The following is a 20,784-nucleotide window of genomic DNA, read 5'->3' as shown; positions in this document are numbered from 1 at the left end:
CGTAAGTTAAACAAACGTATACTTGAACGGGTATTTTGAATATATAGTAGATATATAACTTTCAAGTACGTGCTGTCCAGTGGTGGGTAAACTAATGGGTCAGTGGTAGCCCACCACAGTTCGAATAGTTTGCATTGAAACGAGAGGGAGTATATTATTACATACATGTATGTGTGTGTGTGCACGTGTTATGATAGAGCCTAGAGGTATTCTTAAATACCTTTTTTTTTGTGCTGGCTTGACTGAATGTCGGATAATATTGTTTATCTGCAGCATGAAGTGTTAACAGGGGCGGTCCTGGGCACAGCGGACTGAAACACCGGCTTAGGGCCCCCAAAATTTTTAAAAAAATTTACATAAGAAGGGGCCCCTAAATTTGTAAAAAAATTTCTTTTTTTAAAACTCTTACTAAACTGTTTTAGGCCCCCAGCATCTCAGGGACGCCCCTGAGTGTTAACAGCATTTGAAGAACTAAATCATACAGTGCGCTCGCCAAACTTAAAGTCTAAACACAACTTTCTTTAGTTTTTTTTTTTTTTTTTTTTTTGAACATTTTCTTGCATTAAAAATAAACTGAGAGAGTAGCAAAAGTGGCTATAGGCCCACTTTAATACAACTTTCTTTAGTTTTAAGCAAAAAAAAACTTTCTTTAGAAAACGTTACACGTATCGTCACCGAAAAAGGAACAAACCGTGGCCGTCAGTTCTTAAAAGTATATAACTCATACTCATTAATGTATGGTTGAAAACTACGAAGAGAAAAAAAAAGGCGATCGACAGCTTAGCAGCTTCACATGATCAGTTTAGGAACTTTATACATATTCGTTGTCGTTTCCATTATTTAGTGTTTAATAAAACTAATTAAGTTCCAGAGTAAAGGAAGTTTTATTCCAAGAAAAAAGTTCATTAAAATTGCATTGTAAAGTGATGATATAATATTGTAAACTGATAACTTGTATTGAATGAATAATGTACAACGACTTATATACAAGAACCAAAACTGACATTAATGTCTTATATCTATTAGAGTTTTATCTTTAAGATTCTACTAGATCATGATCCGCGCTTTGCAAACGTGGATTATTTTATGATGAAATTTTTACTAATAATTAATAAATATTTTATTAATTTGTAAGAATTTTGTTTATTTGAATTTTTTTCGCATTTAAATCAAAGCTTTTAAATTTGACCCGAATCCGCAGTCAAATCGGTTAATCCGGTGATTCGATAATTTAATTTAGGTTTTAAAAATATCCATATTTATAAAAATCACTATATCCGAGACTAACCAATTGAACCGATGGATGCCCGATATGTTAACGTATCCAATTTGATTTAAATTGCTATAGTTTCATAATTTGTCACCTTTTAATCCAAATTTTAAAGTTTATTGTTTTACAATTTTATTAAATTATGACATTTTTACAAAATTTTGATAGAGAAAATAATAGATATAATTAACAACTATAAATGTCTTGATCATATTACTCCATTTTATATAACTTAATTAATTTTATTATAGTTGTTTTTTGTAATTTTTCTTGTTAATCATTTATATTATAATCAATTTAATTTTTTTGTTAACAATTAGTATTAAGCATTTTTCTTAAGATAACATATATTTTGAACATTGTTTCATAATTATTTTTGTTATTATAGTTATTGTACACTGTTTAATGTTTATATATTTATTTTTTATGTAATGGCTATTATTGAATTGTTATCTTACTTAAATAAATGATAGAACCATTATGTAGTAAATATAAATAAAATAATATGTTAATTTAATTGATTTGTGATTGATTGAAATGTTTTTGTAGTATTTAAACCTGTAAAAGTAAGTTTTATTTATTTTCGTTTTTTATAATTTTTTTGAATATTTTTTGAATTATTTAATTTATTTAAATATTTGGTTATTAAAAAGATAAGTTTCAATATTTTATATTGTTTGGACATAAGATTAATTATAATAGTGTTTGGGAAAATGGATAGTAGTATAAAGTAATGACTATATTGTTTGGAAACAATGATAGTAGTATAAGGAAAAGAATATTAGTAATTTAATGTAGGTTTAACTATAAAGTAGGAAGATGTATTTAATTTAAAAACTTATAAAATAAATGTTAGGTCCAACACAATGTTTCTGTTTTAATAATATAGATGTATATCTTGAACATAATAGGACATATCAATAGGTAATCTTAACTAGAATAGGATTCCCTAATACTCCTTCTCAAGTTGGAACGTCAAAATCTCGAACATACAACTTGGACGATAAGAACTCAAACTGAGAACGACCCAATGATTTAGTGAGAATATCAGCGATATGTTCCTTGGTTCGAACATGTGTAGAAATAAGCTTGGCTTTAACGGCATCACGAACACTGTGACAGTCCCATTCAATATGTTTAGTGCGCTCGTGGAACACTGGATTTGCTGCGATATGAATGGCAGCCTTTCTGTCACAATAAAATGGAACATGTTTAGTGACTCTAATGCCGAGTTATGTCATCAACGGAATGATCCACTTCATTTCCTTAGTTGCTGCAGCCATTGCTCGATATTCTGCTTCAGCAGAAAAGTGAGAGATTGTTTTTTGCTTCTTGGTTTTCCATGAGATAGGATTCCCTCCGAGAAGTACGACATATGCACTTAACGAGCGACGCGAGAGAGGACAAGTGATACAGTCAACATCTACATAGACAGAGAGCTCGAGAGAACTGTCTGAATGCAAGAGAATACCCAGACCAAGACATCCTTTAAGGAACTAGACGACTCGTAATGCTGCTTCCTAATGGACAACATGTGGTGCCTTCATAAACTGTGATAACAGATGTATAGTGTAATAGAGTTCAGGTCTAGTGATGGATAAGTAAAAAGATGTCCGACTAGGCGTCGATACTGTTTTGGATCTGAAAACAATGGTCCTTTGTCAGCAGCTAGGTGATGATTTTGTTCAACCGGAATAGAGACATGCTTAGCACCAAGCAAACAACAGTCTTTGATGATGTCTAACGTATATTTCCTTTGTGAAAGGAAAATGCCTTCATCAGCCCGAGCCACTTGTATCCCTAAGAAGTATTTGAACTTGTCCAAATCTTTCATGCGAAAGCAATATCCCAAATAAGCTTTGAACTTGTTGAGAAAATCCAGATCATTACTAGCAAGCACCAAATCATCAACATAAATTAGAACCCGAACTTCATTTTTTCCTTTGGTATATGTAAATAAGGAGTAGTCAGAATAAGCCTGAACAAAACCAAACTCGATGAGGACATTAGATAACTTGGCAAACCAGCAGCGAGGCGCTTGATTTAAGCTGTAAATAGCTTTGCGAAGGCGACAAACTTTTCTTGGATCAGAATGAGTGAAACCAGGCGGTAACCTCATGTTAAATTCTTATTCAAGGTCACCATGAAGAAAAGTTTTGTGGACGTCCATTTGATAGACTTCCCAGTCTTTTGCTGCAACAAGACTTAATAGACTGCGAACCGTAGCCATTTTGACAACTGGAGCAAAAGTTTCATCATAATCATCTTCTGCAACTTGCTTATTTCCATAAGCAACAAGGCAAGACTTATGGTGTTCAATCGTGCCGTCGGGATTATACTTAATGCGATTGACCCATTTAGATGAGATAGCCTTTTTTCCAGGAAGTAGAGTTGCAAATCCCATGTGCCTTACTCCTCATGAGAAACTATCTCAAGTTTCATGGCATCACGCCATACTTTATCTTTGACGGCTTCTGAATAACTTTTCGGTTCCACTCCAGCAATGATAGCAGCTAAGAATGCTTGATGAGAGATTGAAAAATTTAAGTCAGTAACATAAGCATTCAATGGATAAGTAGTGGTACCTGGATTGTTCTTGGAGGACGATAATGAAAAGCAAGCATGAGAGAGAGAGAGAGAGAGAGGGAGTTCTTTAAGACTAACAACATTGTATGTGACATAATCTTTGAGTTTAACTAAAGGAACTCGATTTCTCTGACCGCGGCCTGTTGTTTCAGTGGAAACAATATTAACTGGAGATACTGATGAGATAGGTTATGGTGCACTAGTATCTGGAACTGTAATCTGCTCAGTTGGCTGTGTAGTTGATGGTACTACTTGCGAAATGACATTCTGCACTTCTTGCGAGTTGTTGACTTCATCAGACACCGAACTCTGCCTGTCTACTAAGGGAGTTAAATGTGTGATTTCCCAATCCTCATCAATCACCTCTTGAGGAATTGCTTGATCAGCCGATGAACTTTGTGTTTGAGTTGAGAATGGGAACTCTGTTTCTTTTAAATATAATGTCACGTGAAATAAGGAACTCCTATGTTTCCAAATAAAAAACTTTCCACCCTTTTTGAGTGAATGGATATCCAACAAACACACATCTTTTACTTCTTAAGCCAAACTTGTCCTTGTCTCTTGACTTGGAGTGAACGAAGCATAAACTTCCAAATACTCGGAGATGCTCATAGGATGGCTTTGCTTGATATAGTAATTCATAAGGGAGCACATTATTAAGAACTACGGATGGGGTTCTGTTTATCAGATGAGACGTTGTTAAAATTGCCTCTCCCCAAAATCTAACCGGCATGAACTCTGTACCGTTGTCACTACGAACTTTTTTAACTTCCTTATTGAACTCCTTCATCGTCATTGTGCAGAAATTTTGAAGAACAGTTTGCACTTCCGACTTCTCAAGAAGCAAACAAGTCCAGACTGATCGTGAGTAATCGTCAACAATTGTTAAAAAACAACTAGTTGCACAAGAAGATCATACTTTGTAAGGGCCACAAACATCACAGTGAATCATCTCAAAACACTCTTTAGTTTTATTCAAACTCTGATAAAAACTTCTCTTGTCTGCTTGGCCCGAAAACAAATGTCATATGGACTAGGAGCTATAGACTTATTGGTAGTAAACGACAAAGGTAAAAAGCTTTAAACCGAAAAAGTTGGATGCCTCTGGTGCCAACAATACTGATCAAGTGCTTTAACTGTCTTCTCATGAACTTGAACTCTAGTGGACATTACATCCTTGAAATAGTAAACCCAACCCCTCTCTTCACCTGCTCCTATTAGGGTCTTCGTGAAACGATCCTGTAAAACACAAAGTGTGTCTGTTAATAACGCAAAACAATTTGTTTGACGAAGAAGCTTGGACACTGATATGAGCGAGCAATTTAAGTTAGGTACAAACAACACATTAGCTAATGTGATGTTATTAGAGAAATGTAAGACGCCAATATGTGTGGCGAACGTCTTGTTTCCATCTGCAAATCCAACTGTACATGGTGGTAAGCTTGACACTTTCTCGAGAGAAGAGAGCTCTCCAGTCATATGATGAGACGCCCCAGTATCAAGAATCAAATCTCCATATAGCTTACCAGTCAACCGATCAGAATATGATTTTCTCTTCTCATTAGTTATCTGAGTAAGGGCTTTCCACTGCTTATCAGTAAACGGTGGAAAGTTTGATGAATTAGAGGAAGTTGTGTGAGCGTTGTGTGCTCTTGCTCCATTGCCACGACTTCGATCAGAACTTGATGCACCACGTCCTCTATTGCTTTGCGATCCTCTGTTTTCTGGTTTGTTGAGCGAATATTCTTCCCACCGATCCGGAAAACCAACCAATTGCCACTAGTTAGCCTTTTCATGTCCCTTACGACCGCAATGAGAGCACTGAGAAGGATGACAAGATGATCCAGAATCGACTGAATCTTTCTTAGCAACAAACTCAACTGCACTTTGTTATAGTTCTCTTTCCTTTGTGAAGTAAGCCTTTGCTCCTCACGTATAACTTTAGCATATGCTTCTCCAAGATCAACCAATGAATCACTCGAGATGATTCCCTGGCATACTCCTCCAAAACGAGATTCATCTAATCCCATGACAAACTGGTGAACTTTTTCTTCACCTCTTTCTTTCTCATATTCCACAGATGCACTGCAACTGCAAGCCGGAAGAGGCTTATACATGTCAAGCTCCTCCCTCAGCTTCGCTAGTCGTCCATAGTAGTCTATCGCGGATTGACCACCTTGTTTACATGCCGCCAAATGTTCTTTGAGATAGTGTATGCAGACTTTGTTTCCCACTGAAAACCGATTTTTCAAATTCTCCGGAGTTTGTGAGAATCAGAAATAAAAGTAACTGTTGATCGAAACTTTGCTTCAACTGAAGATCTTATCCAACCAACAATCATGGAGTTAACAGAGAACCAGAGATCAAAATTCGGATCATCAATGGAAGGTTTGGGTATTGTTCCATCAATAAACCTTAATTTTCTTTTAGATCTCGAGGCATTGATTAGCTCCATAGACCATTCATTATAATTGTCTCCAGTGAACGTACACCACTGAAGTAATTACTGCGCCGGTATTGTCCGATGCAAATAACGAGTAGGGTGTCGCTGAACTCACACCGCCTTGCTCAACGTGAGAGAGGTTTTACTTGCGGAAGAATCTTCATCACCAGCCATCAACTTGATATTCTAGTGAATAAAAAATAGAGTTTAGGATTGTTAATGCTCTGATACCATGTAAAGTGATTATAATATTGTAAACTGATAACTTGTATTGAATAAATAATGTACAATGACTTATATACAAGAGCGAAGACCGACATTAACGTCCTATATCTATTAGAGTTTTTTTTTTTTAACAAACAACATTTTATAGATTCTTACTCTCCATTAGAGGAGGAAATGTTCACAATACTTGACAATAAAGCCATATGGCAAAAGAAACAGCTATAACAAAAGCTGAGTACATAGAAAAACAGAGATAGATTTCGGCATACATAACACATAAGCAACTAATATGGTAGAGAAGTCATCTGAACTCTATGCCAATTGAGCTGAAAGTGGAGATGTATCCCTGTGAAATATAGAACACATAGAGTGATCTAAAGCTTGAGACTGAAACAGCAACGAATGCACATTTAACAATCACATAATCGGCTACAAATGCAGAGGTGATTAAACACCAATTTGCTGAGCCTTTGATTAGAACATAGATTGATGTATCTCTAATCTTCAACACTAAATTTCCTGCAACAGAACTTCTCAAAACAAGTAGAAATTCTGGGAGAACAAGCTCCATAAAAAGGGAAGCCAGACAACTATTGTCTAAAAACACCCGATACTCGGGAAAAATGGTAATATCAGACACGAAACCTTCAAACTGCCATAAAAGAAGAGAATATAACCTGAATACACCAAAAGCGGAACTGCGTACTGCAGTAAAGGTAAAAAATCTGCATACTGCAGTAGAGGGTTGCACTATGGCAAGAGGTGAGTCATCTGATGGCTTAGGCTTCAGCGGAGAAGCTCCGAAGACGACAACAAACACGGCAAAGGACGGCGGTGGATCTGGAGGAGGCCTGGACCGGGACGGAGAAGCAGCAGTTACCATCGAAGCCATGGACGAGCAGAGGAGATTCTTCAAAGGGAGTAAGAGTGGACGGCGGAGCTGAAACGTTGAGAATCCATTCAAGCGGCCGTCTTAGGAAGCGGGCCTGGGAGAGTCTTCCTAGGGCGAACTCTCTAATACACCTTCTCCCTTTTTTTAATATTATATCTATTAAAATTTATCTCTAAAATTCTATGTATATCTTGAACATAAAAGAGGCCATGCATGGTTTGTTTTCCTACGCGGTTGAATCCATCCATGCAGTATTTTACTATCACGACTTTTTTTGTGAACTGACACTATTAGAATTTATTGTCCAACAATATTTATCGGTTTAGCATAACATAAAAAGAGTATCGAGTTATCAAGTATATATAAGCTGCTTGGAGCATGTTTATTGGGGTGTCTTAAGTATGTTTCTTAGGGTAATTATTAATTAAAAAAAAAGCTAATTACCTAAAGAACAGCTCCTAATTAAGGCATGTAAGAAGCGGCTCTTATTATACACGTGTAGCTAGGGTATAGGTTTTGTGATATTGAGAGGAGAAGAAAAGTTGAAGTCGACGGAGAACTCCGTACTCTCCTCGATCTTTCTAGTGAAGTCTCACTAGCGTCTCTCCAGCGCCGATGGAAAAAACTCTGGCGCACCGTTCAAAATAGGTTTTCTCTCCTCACCGATGAGCTTCTCGACGTCATCCTTCCTCCCAAGGTTTGTGTTCTTCTTACATCTGATTAGATTCCTTCGAGTTTTGGAATTGATTGGTTTCGGTACCTCTTACTCACTTTAGCATGTGATGTCTTGTCTAGGTGGAGATAACTGTTTCAAAGTTCCAGAATCGGGTTCTTGTCTATAGTATTGAAGGTGGATGTCCCATGTTTTTCGATATAGATGGAAGAGGGAATAATATTTTACCCACATGTTTGAAGATATTTTATGATTCACCGTGCCACCATATATGACTATATGAATGTGAGATAATGATTCTTGACAAGTTTTCTTTTTTTTTTTCTTATTGCAGTTTTTGCTCTATGGGAGGCTCCTGAGATTTTACCTTCCTTTATGTTGAAAGGAGGTGAGGTTTGACGGTATGTACTAGGTGGCGCAGATTTGATGTTCCCTGGTATTTTGATCCCTCCCGAAGGCTTTCCTTTGTTCTCAGCTGGAGAAATATGGGCTGTCAAAGTTCCTCAGAACACGGCACCTATAGCTGTAAGTTTTTTTTATACTTATTGGTTGAGGATGAACCTTTTTAACGAACGTGAAGTTTGACTTGATGGTTGTGGAAGTTTTTGAAGGTTGTGTTTAGCACAATGAGTAGTGCAGAAGGTCTTAAAGCAGGTTTACGTGGGAAGACTTTACGTGTAGCCCATTATTACCGTGACTTCCTCTGGTACTTACATGAGATAAATATAGCCACCGCAACGGTTTCAAGAAGTGGTTTAAGGTAAACAAGCCTATTTTCGGAGGTCTTATTGAAATTCATGTTAAACAGCACAAAAGCAATAAATTTGTTAGTGAAATTATGCCCGGCTGGTTTTTTGAAGATAATTATGCATTTTTGGAGCTAGGGAAAATCTGGTTTTTGTGGCACCCTTCGGTCAAAGTAGTGGTCATTGGAAAAAGCCTTCAGATGATTTCTTGTCAGGTCACCCTCCCAGACTCTCTTTCTACGTTCTTGGTCTCTATTGTCTACGCTTCAAACTATCACGTGGAGAGGTCTGAATTATGGGCAGAACTAGTTTCTCTTGCGGAGGATCAGAGAGTCTTAAATCTGCCGTGGATCGTCCTTGGTGATTTTAATCAAACCTCCTCTCCAAATGAGCACTCAGCGCCCCCTTCCCTTAATGTTGATGCTCCTACTCGTGCGTTTAATGACTGTCTGCTGGAATCTGGTCTGAGTGACCTGAATTACAGAGGCGGCTTGTTCACCTGGTGGAATAAACAGAAAAGCTCTCCGGTTGCAAAGAAGCTGGATAGAATCCTCATAAATGATAGCTGGAGTGATCTGTTTCCAAACTCGGTTGCGTTCTTCGACTCACCCGACTTCTCAGATCATGCTAGTATGAAGGTAGTTCTTAACTCGTAGTTGGTATCGAAGAAGAGGCCTTTCAAGTTCTTCAACTTCCTCCTTCAGAATCCTGATTTCCTCTCAATGGTTACTCTTCAGTGGCATACCTATCCTGTGTTTGGCTCAGCAATGTTTAGAGTGTCAAGGAAACTTAAGCTGCTTAAAAAAGATATTAGAGAGTTCAGCAAAGGAAATTATTCTGGTATTGAAAAACGCACTAAAGAAGCTCATGAAGCTCTTTGCTCGGCTCAGAATCTCATGCTTCTCTCTCCTTCTATCACTAATGCCGAAGCTGAGCTGGAGGCTATGCAGAAATGGGTTGTTCTCTCTCAAGCTGAAGAGGCTTTTCTTCCTCCAACGTTCGAGAGTTCAATGGACGGTATTAGGGGACAGCGGTACTCGGTTTTTTCATAAAATGGTGGAAACCAGAAGGGCTTCTAACCATATACACTTTCTCACAGATGATTTAGGAGTTCGCTACGAGTCACAAGACGGGATTGAGCAGCATTGTATTGGCTACTTCAAAGATTTATTAGGAAAGCCTATTGCCCCGCCTTTATTTGTTCAATCTGATATGGATCTCCTCTATGATTTTCACTGTTCAACAGAGGATTCTGAGAAGTTCACTATGCGGTTCACAGCTGAGGAAATCAAGGCGGCGTTCTTCTCGCTTCCGAAAAATAAAACTTGTGGTCCAGATGGTTTCTCCCCTGAGTTCTTCACAGGTTGTTGGTCTGTTGTGGGGCCAGAAATCACTGAGGCAGTGCTGGAGTTCTTCTCCTCAGGCTCCTTATTAAAGCAATGGAACGCTACTGCTCTTGTTCTCATCCCGAAAATTACCAATGCTTCGAGGACCACTGACTTTAGACCGATCTCTTGCCTCAACACTGTGTATAAGGTTATCTCAAAACTGTTAGCAAGCAGATTAAAAGCTATCCTTCCTAATGTTATACCAAATGCCCAATCTGCATTCCTTCCCGGAAGGCTGCTGGCAGAAAATGTCCTTCTTGCTACAGATTTGGTTAAAGGTTATAACTCTCAAGTCTCAAAACCAAGAGCAATGCTCAAAGTCGATATCCGCAAAGCTTTCGACACAGTTAGATGGGACTTCATTATTGCAGCTCTGCGCGCGCTCTCTATTCCAGAAAAGTTTATTTTGTGGATCAGGGAATGTATTTCTACCCCCTCATTCTCTATTTCGGTTAACGGGGTTGCTGGAGGATACTTTCAGAGCACTAGGGGAGTGAGACAGGGTGATCCCCTCTCTCCGTATCTCTTTGTGCTTGCCATGGAGGCTCTGTCACGGCTGCTTCATTCCAGATTTCAGGCGGGCTGGATCTCCTATCATCCGAATACTGCTGACCTTCAGATATCCCATCTCATGTTTGCAGATGATGTTATGATATTTTTTGACGGGAGCTGTAACTCTCTACATGGCATCTCCGAGTGTCTGGAAGATTTTGCTAGCTGGTCTGGTCTGGAAATGAATAAAGAAAAGACTGAGTTATTCATTGCTGGTCTGGATCCTCAGGAAGCAGCTGCCATCTCGAGGTTTGGTTTCACTATCGGTTCTCTGCCTATTAGGTACCTCGGTCTTCCTCTCATGTCGAGGAAACTGAAAATATCGGAATATACTCCCCTTATTGCTAAGATCTCGGCTAGGTTCAGAATGTGGGCTACTAAAACTCTCCCCTTCGCAGGCCGTCTTCAGCTCCTCTCCACTGTCATTACCGGCACTGTAAACTTCTGGATGGCTTGTTTCATCCTGCCTAAAGGCTGTATCAAGCAAATTGAATTGCTTTGCATTCGGTTTCTTTGGTCTGGTAATACAGAGCTGTGTAAATCTGCTAAGGTTGCTTGGTCTACCGTCTGCCTCCCCAAGGATGAAGGCGGTCTAGGTCTCCGTAACTTTACAGTTTGGAATCAGGTCCTCTGCCTTCGATTCATTTGGCTCCTCTTCTCCGACAAACCTTCTCTTTGGGCTGCTTGGCACCGTCATTACAATTTATCTCAGAAGAGTTTTTGGGCTATTGGTGAAACTCAACAAGACTCTTGGATGTGGAAACGTTTGTTGAAGCTGAGACCGGCTGCCCTTATTTTCCTGCGAGCTAACTTGGGAAAGGGCTCTAGGATTAAATTTTGGTATGATATTTGGACTCCTCTAGGCCAACTTATTCTTCACATTGGCGCAAATGGTCCGAGAAACACGAGAATTCCCATAAACGCCACTGTTAATCGAGCTGCTAACGCTACGGGCTGGTGTTTGGGAGGGCCTCGCTCTCCGCAAGAACTTGATCTCCACATACACCTAACTACTCTTCCTCTCCCTGCTTTGTCTATAAACGAAGATGCCTATGTCTGGGAAGCAAATGGTATCTCGGATGGATCCTTCTCCGCTTCTCACACCTGGGAAATCCTCAGGCCTCGGGAGACAAAGAAACAATGGGCTGAGCTTATTTGGTTCAAAGGCGCTGTTCCAAAACACGCTTTCAATATATGGGTTGCAAATGCAGACCAGTTCCCCACCAGATCGCGTCTCGCATCATGGGGCATTAACATCCAAACTTGTTGCCCCCTTTGCTCATCTCATAATGAGACCAGAGACCATCTTCTTCTTACATGTGACTTCTCAAAGGAGATATGGAGATTGTTGTTCGAACGACTCGACCGTTCTCGTCTCAGTCTGCTTTCATGGGCTGAACTTCTTTCTTGGATTAGAGGACCGCAAGCTTCCCCAACCGTCACTCTTCGCCGTATCTCTGTTCAGACCATCATCTTTCACTTGTGGAAACAACGCAATAACGTCATCCATAACCAGATATCTCTCTCCACAGCTGAAATCTTCCGTTTTGTTGACCGCGACATTCGGACCACCATCACTGCCAAACGGAAACGAAAGAACTTCGCTTCTCTCATGTCTTTTTGGCTTAGATAATGATCTTTCGCAGATCCTTTAACTAGCTCCACTATGTTTTTCTTCTTTTTTGCCGTAGTGGTGCTTTTTGATTTTTTGTAAATCTAACTCTTTCATTAATTTGAATATTAACAGTTTAGCATTTTTTTTTTTTACATGAGATGCTTTTTTGAGCTCACATTCTTAACAGAGAGATGCGTCCCATTGTATAGCTTATGAAGTTTCAGTATGAAGTCATACCATTCATTAAGAACCACAACCTGCAGAGACAAGTGTATGAATGTGTCCAAAAGCTAATTCACATCTATCAACATAATTTTTTTTTTAAAAACCTTAATTAAGACACTAGCATTGGAGCACTAAAATTAGGTGTTTCTTAACAAAAATTCTTAACTTAATTTTAATACTTAAATATTCACTAAAAACCCACTTAGAGGTTGCCCCAATAAACATGTTCTTATACATAACCATAACATAGTAAACAAATTATCGTCTAATAATTAGATAGACAATATTCGCTTCAGTACCGTATTGCAATTACACCAAAGAGAAAAAGACTTCAGTTTACACATTCTGTGAAAGCAATCCAGTATATCATTGTTTTTGTTGTCATTTTCCACTACTAAAAGCTGTTATCCAAACCAAACCAAAACTCGTTTTATCCCCACACGAAAATATATTGTATCATCGCTAGGGATGAGTATTATCCACAGGTGGGTTGATGTTGTGCAACATATTAATAAAAAGTAAATCTTCGATACTTTAATCCTTTGAATTTTTTTTTTTTAGGGTCTGCAACTTGTTCAAGTATGTCGGAACCCGAATATTCGGAATAAAGGTAAATGCGTAAAAAAGCCCGAATGAAAAAGACGGTCTCTCTAGTTTACTTGAGCTGCATCTAGTCCGATAGTTACACGTATCCAGATACTGTCGCTCTCAGGGCCGGCTCAAAGATATATTGGGCCTATGGGCAAATTATTTTTTAATACATATATTTATAGATAAATTTAATATTTATGGGCCCTTATCTTTAATTTTTTTTAAAAGTGGGCCCTTTTGCTAGTGCTATTTATACAAATTTTTTTTGGGCCCCGGGGCCCACGCCCCTTTGCCCCTATGGCTAAGCCGCCCCTGGTCGCTCTCTTGACTCGAACCGCTCCCACATTTTTCTGGAACTATGGAAATCTAAAAGAAACGTTATATTATGTTTATTAAGACGAAAATACCCTCGTATAGGGCACACGAAGTCTGTCCATAAATATGGGCCTTCTACAATGCAATCCTTCCCTTTTCCCCTTCTATCCTTCTCGTCTAACATTTTGACTAGAAAAATATACTTTTGTTTTACATTTTTGGTTTTAAGTTGTGAGAACCATCATGTCCTCAAATTTTACGGTTTTCTCATCTGAACCCGGTACGTGCTCAGCTCTGGAATCTGGATTAACTCCATGGAACCATGCCTCAGATATATTCTCCATGTTTGATTCACCGGTGTGCCCCGTGGAAGTAAATCCCGGTTTAGAGAAAACAAACTCGTGTCCAATTCAAACCAGAAATGATCCCAATCCCGGTTTGGAAGATACTCATCTTCCTGATAAAGATGAGCGGCGAAAGAAACGAAAAAAATCAAACCGAGAATCTGCTAGGCGGTCCAGGATCAAGAAACAAAAACACCTAGAAGAGGTGAGAAGCCAACTTAACCAGCTCAATACTGAAAACCGGGACCTAGTCAACCGGCTTCGGTACTTTATGCACCATTGTCAACACGCAAAGATGGAAAGTGATCGTCTAAGATTGGAACATAAAGTTCTCCTAGATAAGCTGTTGAACTTACGACAAGCTTTGGTGCTGAGACAAGTCCAGCAGAGCTCAACATGTGCATGCGTTGAGAGTACCGTTGTAACGGTCTATCATCAGAATCCGTCAATGATATGAGATCACGTCAATTGAGTTTTGCGGAGAAAACAATACTGCGTCGTCATCGACCAAGCGGGAATAATTACTACTGTACTACTAGTCTTTAATATTTGTTTTGTATAGAAGTAAGGCATCGGCTAGTTACCTTATGTCGGAATATATATATGTCATATACAAATTACGAGAGTTACTCTTTTTATTTACTTATATGTTTTAAATGGGTTATTTGGAGAATCTATTGGTTACAACATATCATTTCTAAGTTTCAGAAGAAAACATACCATTTATATTTTACTGAAATGTGAAGATAACATAAGTGCGACAAACCTCTAGATTTGATTAAGTGAGAAGTATGCGCATGATAAATAAAATAATAGAATTGGTCTAAATTTGATCATTCAAACACTATCCGCTAATCATTAACCGCGCGCAATTCGTAGCAGTTTATCAGTATAGGAAGTCCAAAAATTGCACGAAGCATATAATATTTGGTTATAAATTACATTTGACGATTACTTTTTAATGGCCGTAAGAAAATACTAAATGGGAATCTAATATTATGAAATAGTTTGAGACAACGTTGCATATCCCTACCAAAGATTGCTTTTATTATACTTTTGGTATAGTGTTTCATGCTCACTAGACATGGTGATCCACGTTAGCTTTATTATGCTTTAACGTATACGATTTCGAACATGTGGATTACTTTTTTTTTCTTTTACCAAATCTGGATGTATATTACATGAATGGTCTTATAACATTATAACATCGTAGGTCCACTAGGCATTTCTTAATAAAGCGCACCTTATTTTACTCATCTATTTATTTGATAAGTATGAAGAACTTGAATTGAGTACGTAGTAGTTTATATGATGCTGTGCTTATATAACAATACAAAACACTGTAACTAACGCATCAAACATGAGGATGTTTTTGATAAAGTAATAAAAAATTCGAGGGGGTTTAACACTTCCAAGGTGTCTAAAATTAGTTAAAAATATATATAAGAGAAAGAGAAGCAAAAGTTAAGTTTCTACAAGAAATCTATCAATCTCGCTTTTTCTTTTCCTTTTTTCAAATGCTTTTGCTTTCCTCCATTTAGAGTCTTTGGTGAATCTATAATTGAACTATCTGTTACGTAACTAATTAGTGCTTGTGATAAAAACTTAACGACTAGTCGTCGACCTATAAACATTACAACAATCAGACCAAATATAATGAATCGTTTTGTTTGCTAAGAAAACAGCAAGATAATTAAGTATAGGTTAATATAAATCAAACTAGGGTTGAAATGTGAACTTGTATGGTTCTGCGAAAAATCTCGTTTTGCACGTTTTTGGCTATTTTTGTTTGCAAGCCATCCAATCACCGTGTCTCTTTGTTCCAATGCATTGTAGAAAAATAACATGAATAATTGAAGACTCAAGAAAAGGATGCTTTTAAGTTATAACAACAAAAGGATGTAAAAGCTAGTAGCTACCCACCGTTTAAAAGAAATTTCAATACAAGAAGGGATTTACGTGATACTATATGAATCTTTAGAAACTTTCGATTTGAATTTGAATTTTACGAATGCATTTAATAACAAAATTATCTGATGGCGAGTAAGAAATTAAAGGAGGAACTTGGTTTGTCAACTAATTAAATCCAGTTATTGCATGTGGTCTTCGAATTGTTTTTAGTGTCAAAAAGTAAAACAATGTAAAGTTACTTTTATTTGTTCATGATAATTTTGACCAAAAACAAAATTTTTTGTTCATGATAAGATGCATTCGAAAATGTTTATAACGTACGTTTTTATAAAAAAATGACATCTTTTTTTTAAACTTAATTTCATATATAAATTGATGAAGAAATAAAATGATACAAGCCTTCCAGCTAGTGTATTTGTCCCAGCCAGCCCGGTTAATCAGCCCAAAAAGTTTAAGTACCCAAATCAATGATCCTAATTGCCTTTTGAGTAAAACTAGGCCTTAGCCCAAGTTAGAGAAGTCGGGAAGATGAAACGGACAATGGTTTGTGTCGTTAAATCCGATGAAGCTGCTGGAGAGTCATGCAAGCCATTGTTGCATCATCTTTGAGGAAAGCCGAGGACTACTTTCACGATAGCTGAGAATTATGTCTCTTATTTTTCGATCAATCAGCCTAGTCAGCACATCAACAGAACGTAAAATATTACGGTGGAGGCGACTGTTTCTTTCCTGCCTAGTCCATGGGATGCAACTTTGCCAGGTAAGAAGGATCAGTCTTCCTCTCCAGTTACGGCTATGATACGGTTGAAGTTGTGTTGTGATATCGTTCCATTGTTGTTGAGAATCCAGACCGCAACGACGAGCAAGAGGGTACCACAAGCTCCACGAGTAGGGACAGAGAAAGTAGAGATGATCACGCGACTCTGGAGAGGAGTTACAGGGCAAGCAAGTTGGTAAAGTTTGGAGTCCCCAACTCAAGAATCTGTCTCTTGTGGGACAACGATTCAAAAGAAAAAGCCAACAGAGGAATTAAGGAATGCTTCGGAATCCCTCAGACAATCCGGACAATATGATACCAAGGAACAGTCGCTCCATGACCATATAAGATTGCATAAACTTTACCGGTTGAGAAGGTTGTTTGAATATTACCTTCCAGTTCCCATTCGTAAAAGTCCTCTTCTATTATCAATTCTACTGTAGTTAGGGTGTGGCAGATTCCAGTGGTTGTTTTTGAAAAGGGAAGACAGAGTGGCGTTCTCTCGGATTCCCAGAGACGAGTTCAAGTCTGTGGCTAGAAAACTTTTCAGACAGCCAAAAGTTGACCAATTATCAGTCCAGAAGCGGCAAGTTTCTCCATTCCTTACTCTTAGTTTAATCTAGTCATAGATCTCACTTCTCAATTTGAGTAATTTGTTTACTAACCAGGAGTTTTGTACTTGGTTTTACTGTCCAGAATGAGTTGAGATCAGTGTTGAGCACTGTTTCTGTGAACAAAATCGAACCAGCTTCAAAGAAAAGCGGCCATATCAATTTTAATATACAAGGTTTGTTCCAAATCTCAAGGTTTCTAACTCCAAGTCCTCCTTCTGTCTTCGGTTTTGCCACCACCTCCCAACTAACCCTTGCTGTGTACTGATCTTCAAAGTTTCCTTTCTACAGAAAACTCCGCATAACGAATTGATTCGTTTGATGAAAGTTTTCGGGAGCACGAAAGATGAACACCAGAAATTAGTTATTCCAGCGTTCGGGTGAGGCTTTTCATCACAATTAATATATTTAGAAGCCCATAAATAACCCAATGAAACCCTAACTTTAGAAGACTCTGCTACCACCGTCGGTATATAAATACTAAACACTTTTGTCTCCATAACTAGCCATCTCTTTTATTTCTTCTATGTTTGTCACTTATTCTCATTCAGTTTACGTGATTTTAATTCATGGTTTTCATTGCTGAGCTATTTTTAATTTCGCTGGAAACATTTTCTTTTGGTTTTATTGTTATTTTAATTTTTCCAAATTCGATCGAGAAGAGAGCAGTGATTATAAAATACAAGAATCAAAAAATTCTGATCTGCTCATTAACTGGGCATGATAGACTCATTATACACCCATAGAATATGAGCTCTCTTCTCTGAACATCTTTTTCTTCATCTTTGTTGGTTTTTACCAGTTAAATTGTACTTACCTAGCTCTACTCTGGGATGGATATGGCTACTTTTAGTCGTTTATATTAATTAATCTATAACAATTTCACTAACTTAATAACACTAAATTAGTGGATCACAAAACCTTAAATACAGACTAAACCAATTTTTGTATGTAAAATTATAGCACAGAGGATAAGTATAACGATGAGCGATAAACTGTAGAATATACTCGGACAACTGATTATTATTATTTTTTCTTCGGGACATTTCTTTTGGTTTTTTATCACTTTTTGTCCGTCACGTAAAATCTTAAACAAACTGTGATTACACATGATTTGACCCAGACTATATTAAGATTCGCATTGGATTTGGACAAATAAATGAGATATCATATATGGGCTTTTTATATTTGAAGATGTATAATCCTATCCCCATGATCCATGGATTGTGAATGTTTAAGGAGAAAACTAATTTACTTCTGCCCAATAATTAGTCAAGGAAACTTTAGCTGGAAGTTAGATAGTAGAAGTTGTTTATTTATTTTCCTAATTAAAATATTACCCTTAGATTGTCTTAACGATACTAGAAATGGCCTTAAAATGACGAAGTCGATCGAAATAAGCCCACTAAAATATTTACTTATATATCATTAAAAGCCCATAGAGGCCCAACGAAACCCTACTTCTAAATCCACCGTCAGATGTATAAATAAGTAGCTACTAGAATCGCCGATCTTTATGAAATTCGTCTCCATTCGCGTTTCACCCCTGCAACAAAGGCAAATTAACACTACCTTCCATACATCTTTTGAAATTCTCAGTTTCGTTTCTTCTTTCTTTCTTTTACCATTCCATGTTCTTCTTAGGTAGAAATTTTAAAAAATTAGAGGCGATGATGACAAAAAAACATTTCTCGATACTGAAACTTACTCGAGGGACCAAAACCACTCTTGTAATCTTTCTTGATGTTTGTTGTTTGTGCGTGTCTGAGCCTCTCTGTTTATCTATTACCACTCTTAATAGACTTTGTTTGTGTTTAGATTGTGTTTTTCGTTAATCAGATTGGAGAATAAATCGACTATTGTAATTATAACAATCTACGATTCGTTTAAGCTAAATTGCTTAAAGATTTATTTATTTATTTACACGTTTCTAATTAGATTTTAACTTTTATTTTATTTTCAGGCATGGAAGAAGCAGATCAGTTATGTCTGGCGGCTAAATCCAACGACTTCAAAAAGGTTCAAACTTTAACTACCTCCGGCACCGACGTTTCCCACTTTGACGGCGACGGTCTAACGCCGTTAATGCACGCCGCTAAAACCGGAAACGCCGAGATAATCTCTGCATTGCTCGAAGCGGGAGCTCCATGGAACGCTCTATCTCCATCAAACCTCTCAGCTGGAGACTTCGCAATGGAAGCAGGACACCAAGAAGCGTTCGATCTCCTCCTCAAAACCGGAATCCAATCCGAGCTAATCTTGGGAACAATCGCTCGCAAAGAAACCAAGAACGAGTACTCCAACCAAGAGTATCTCCAAGACCGAGTCACCTTCAGCGAAGACAAGATCATGGACAACGAGAGCAAAGGAGTGATGATGGCTTGGGAGAAGCCGCTAATGGAAGCTCACGCTAAAGCCATCTGCACCAACGGTGGCTCCATTCTCAACGTCGGGTTCGGTATGGGACTCGTCGATACAGCGATACAACAGTACCATCCGACCAAACACACGATCATCGAAGCTCATCCGGATGTGTACAAGCGTATGATCGAGTCCGGTTGGGGGGAGAAGGAGAACGTGAGGATTGTTTTCGGGAGGTGGCAAGATGTTCTTGGCGAGCTTGACGAGTGTGGCTACGATGGGATCTTTTTCGATACGTATGGAGAGTATTACGAAGATTTGTGGGAGTTTCATCAGAATCTTCCGAAGCTTTTGAAGGCTGATGGGGTTTATTCGTATTTTAATGGGTTTTGTGGGAGTAATGCGTTTTTTCATGTTGTGTATTGTAATCTGGTGACGTTGGAGATTGAGAGTTTGGGGTTTAGCACTCAGTTGATTCCGTTGCCGGTTAAGGATTGTCTTGGTGATGAAGTTTGGGAAGGTGTCAAGCAAAAGTATTGGCAGCTTGATACTTATTATCTACCTGTTTGTCAGTTTAGTGAGTGAAGTTTTACAACTTCCAAGTTTTGTAATCTCTTTGATACTCTTAGTTATGAAAGTATTGATTAGCTACTAAATTTTTTTTATTAGAAATTTGCCAAAATATGATGAAAACAGTCTTTTTGTCCTTTAGTATAAAATGTTTTTTGTCTTATTTTTCATCTCCCTTTTATTCTTTTCATTTTCGAAACTTAATGAAATAAATAGTTTTCTCAATTAAAAATTATGAAATATAGAAACAATTAATGAAAAACCTATATACCCAAACTGATATTTTTTAAGTTGAAAAACTTGTTAAATTAAAATTTTAAATTATATTTTATGAAAAATAGATTTTATCTTCTACGAAAAATAGATTGGTAGAAATTTAATTTCACAATACACAAATTAATCTACTTTCCTTAAAACGAATAATCTACTTTTAAATAAAATTCTAAATAAAGGGAATGGGAAGTCTACATTTTTTTCTAAATGCACCTTTTACTTTTATTAGCAATTCTAAAATTCTAAGAATACCAAATTTTAGACTCAACTCAAAAAACTACATATGGTAGAATCTGCTTATGGAATATTTGTATTATCTCTACTCAGTGTTAAAACTACATTTTACGGATAAAAATAATTATATTTCTACAAACGTATTTATGCGATTTTTTTTACAAAAAAAAAACAAGACCAAAGTCAAATAATCTCTTGTTCT

General features: G+C 37.6%; 1 protein-coding gene, 1 non-coding gene and 1 pseudogene across 3 annotated transcripts; all 3 read left to right on the top strand.

The window, feature by feature from the left end:
* The first annotated feature begins 17,803 nt into the window (after positions 1–17,803).
* On the top strand, positions 17,804–17,903 carry LOC125576011 (annotated as a pseudogene).
* A 704-nt stretch (positions 17,904–18,607) lies between these two features.
* Positions 18,608–20,161, top strand: LOC106348175 (protein arginine N-methyltransferase 2). 2 transcript variants are annotated; one of them, XM_013787859.3, is made up of 2 exons: positions 18,608–18,701; positions 19,108–20,161. In XM_013787859.3, exon 2 carries the CDS (start codon positions 19,110–19,112, stop codon positions 20,088–20,090), a length of 981 nt encoding a protein of 326 aa, XP_013643313.2. In that variant the 5' UTR covers positions 18,608–18,701; positions 19,108–19,109; the 3' UTR covers positions 20,091–20,161. The 2 variants fall into 2 exon arrangements, with proteins under 2 accessions (XP_013643313.2, XP_013643316.3); XM_013787862.3 differs by having other exon boundaries at positions 18,646–18,742.
* On the top strand, positions 18,810–18,917 carry LOC125576012. The gene has a single exon (XR_007314548.1). It is a non-coding gene; the product is annotated as a small nucleolar RNA snoR126 (small nucleolar RNA).
* Positions 20,162–20,784: the final 623 nt, after the last annotated feature.

The sequence above is a fragment of the Brassica napus genome, chromosome A6 (genome assembly GCF_020379485.1).
Source record: "Brassica napus cultivar Da-Ae chromosome A6, Da-Ae, whole genome shotgun sequence".
Classification (NCBI taxonomy): Eukaryota; Viridiplantae; Streptophyta; class Magnoliopsida; order Brassicales; family Brassicaceae; genus Brassica; species Brassica napus.
Note: the sequence above shows the minus strand (reverse complement) of the source record. Positions and strands in the feature narration are given on the sequence as shown.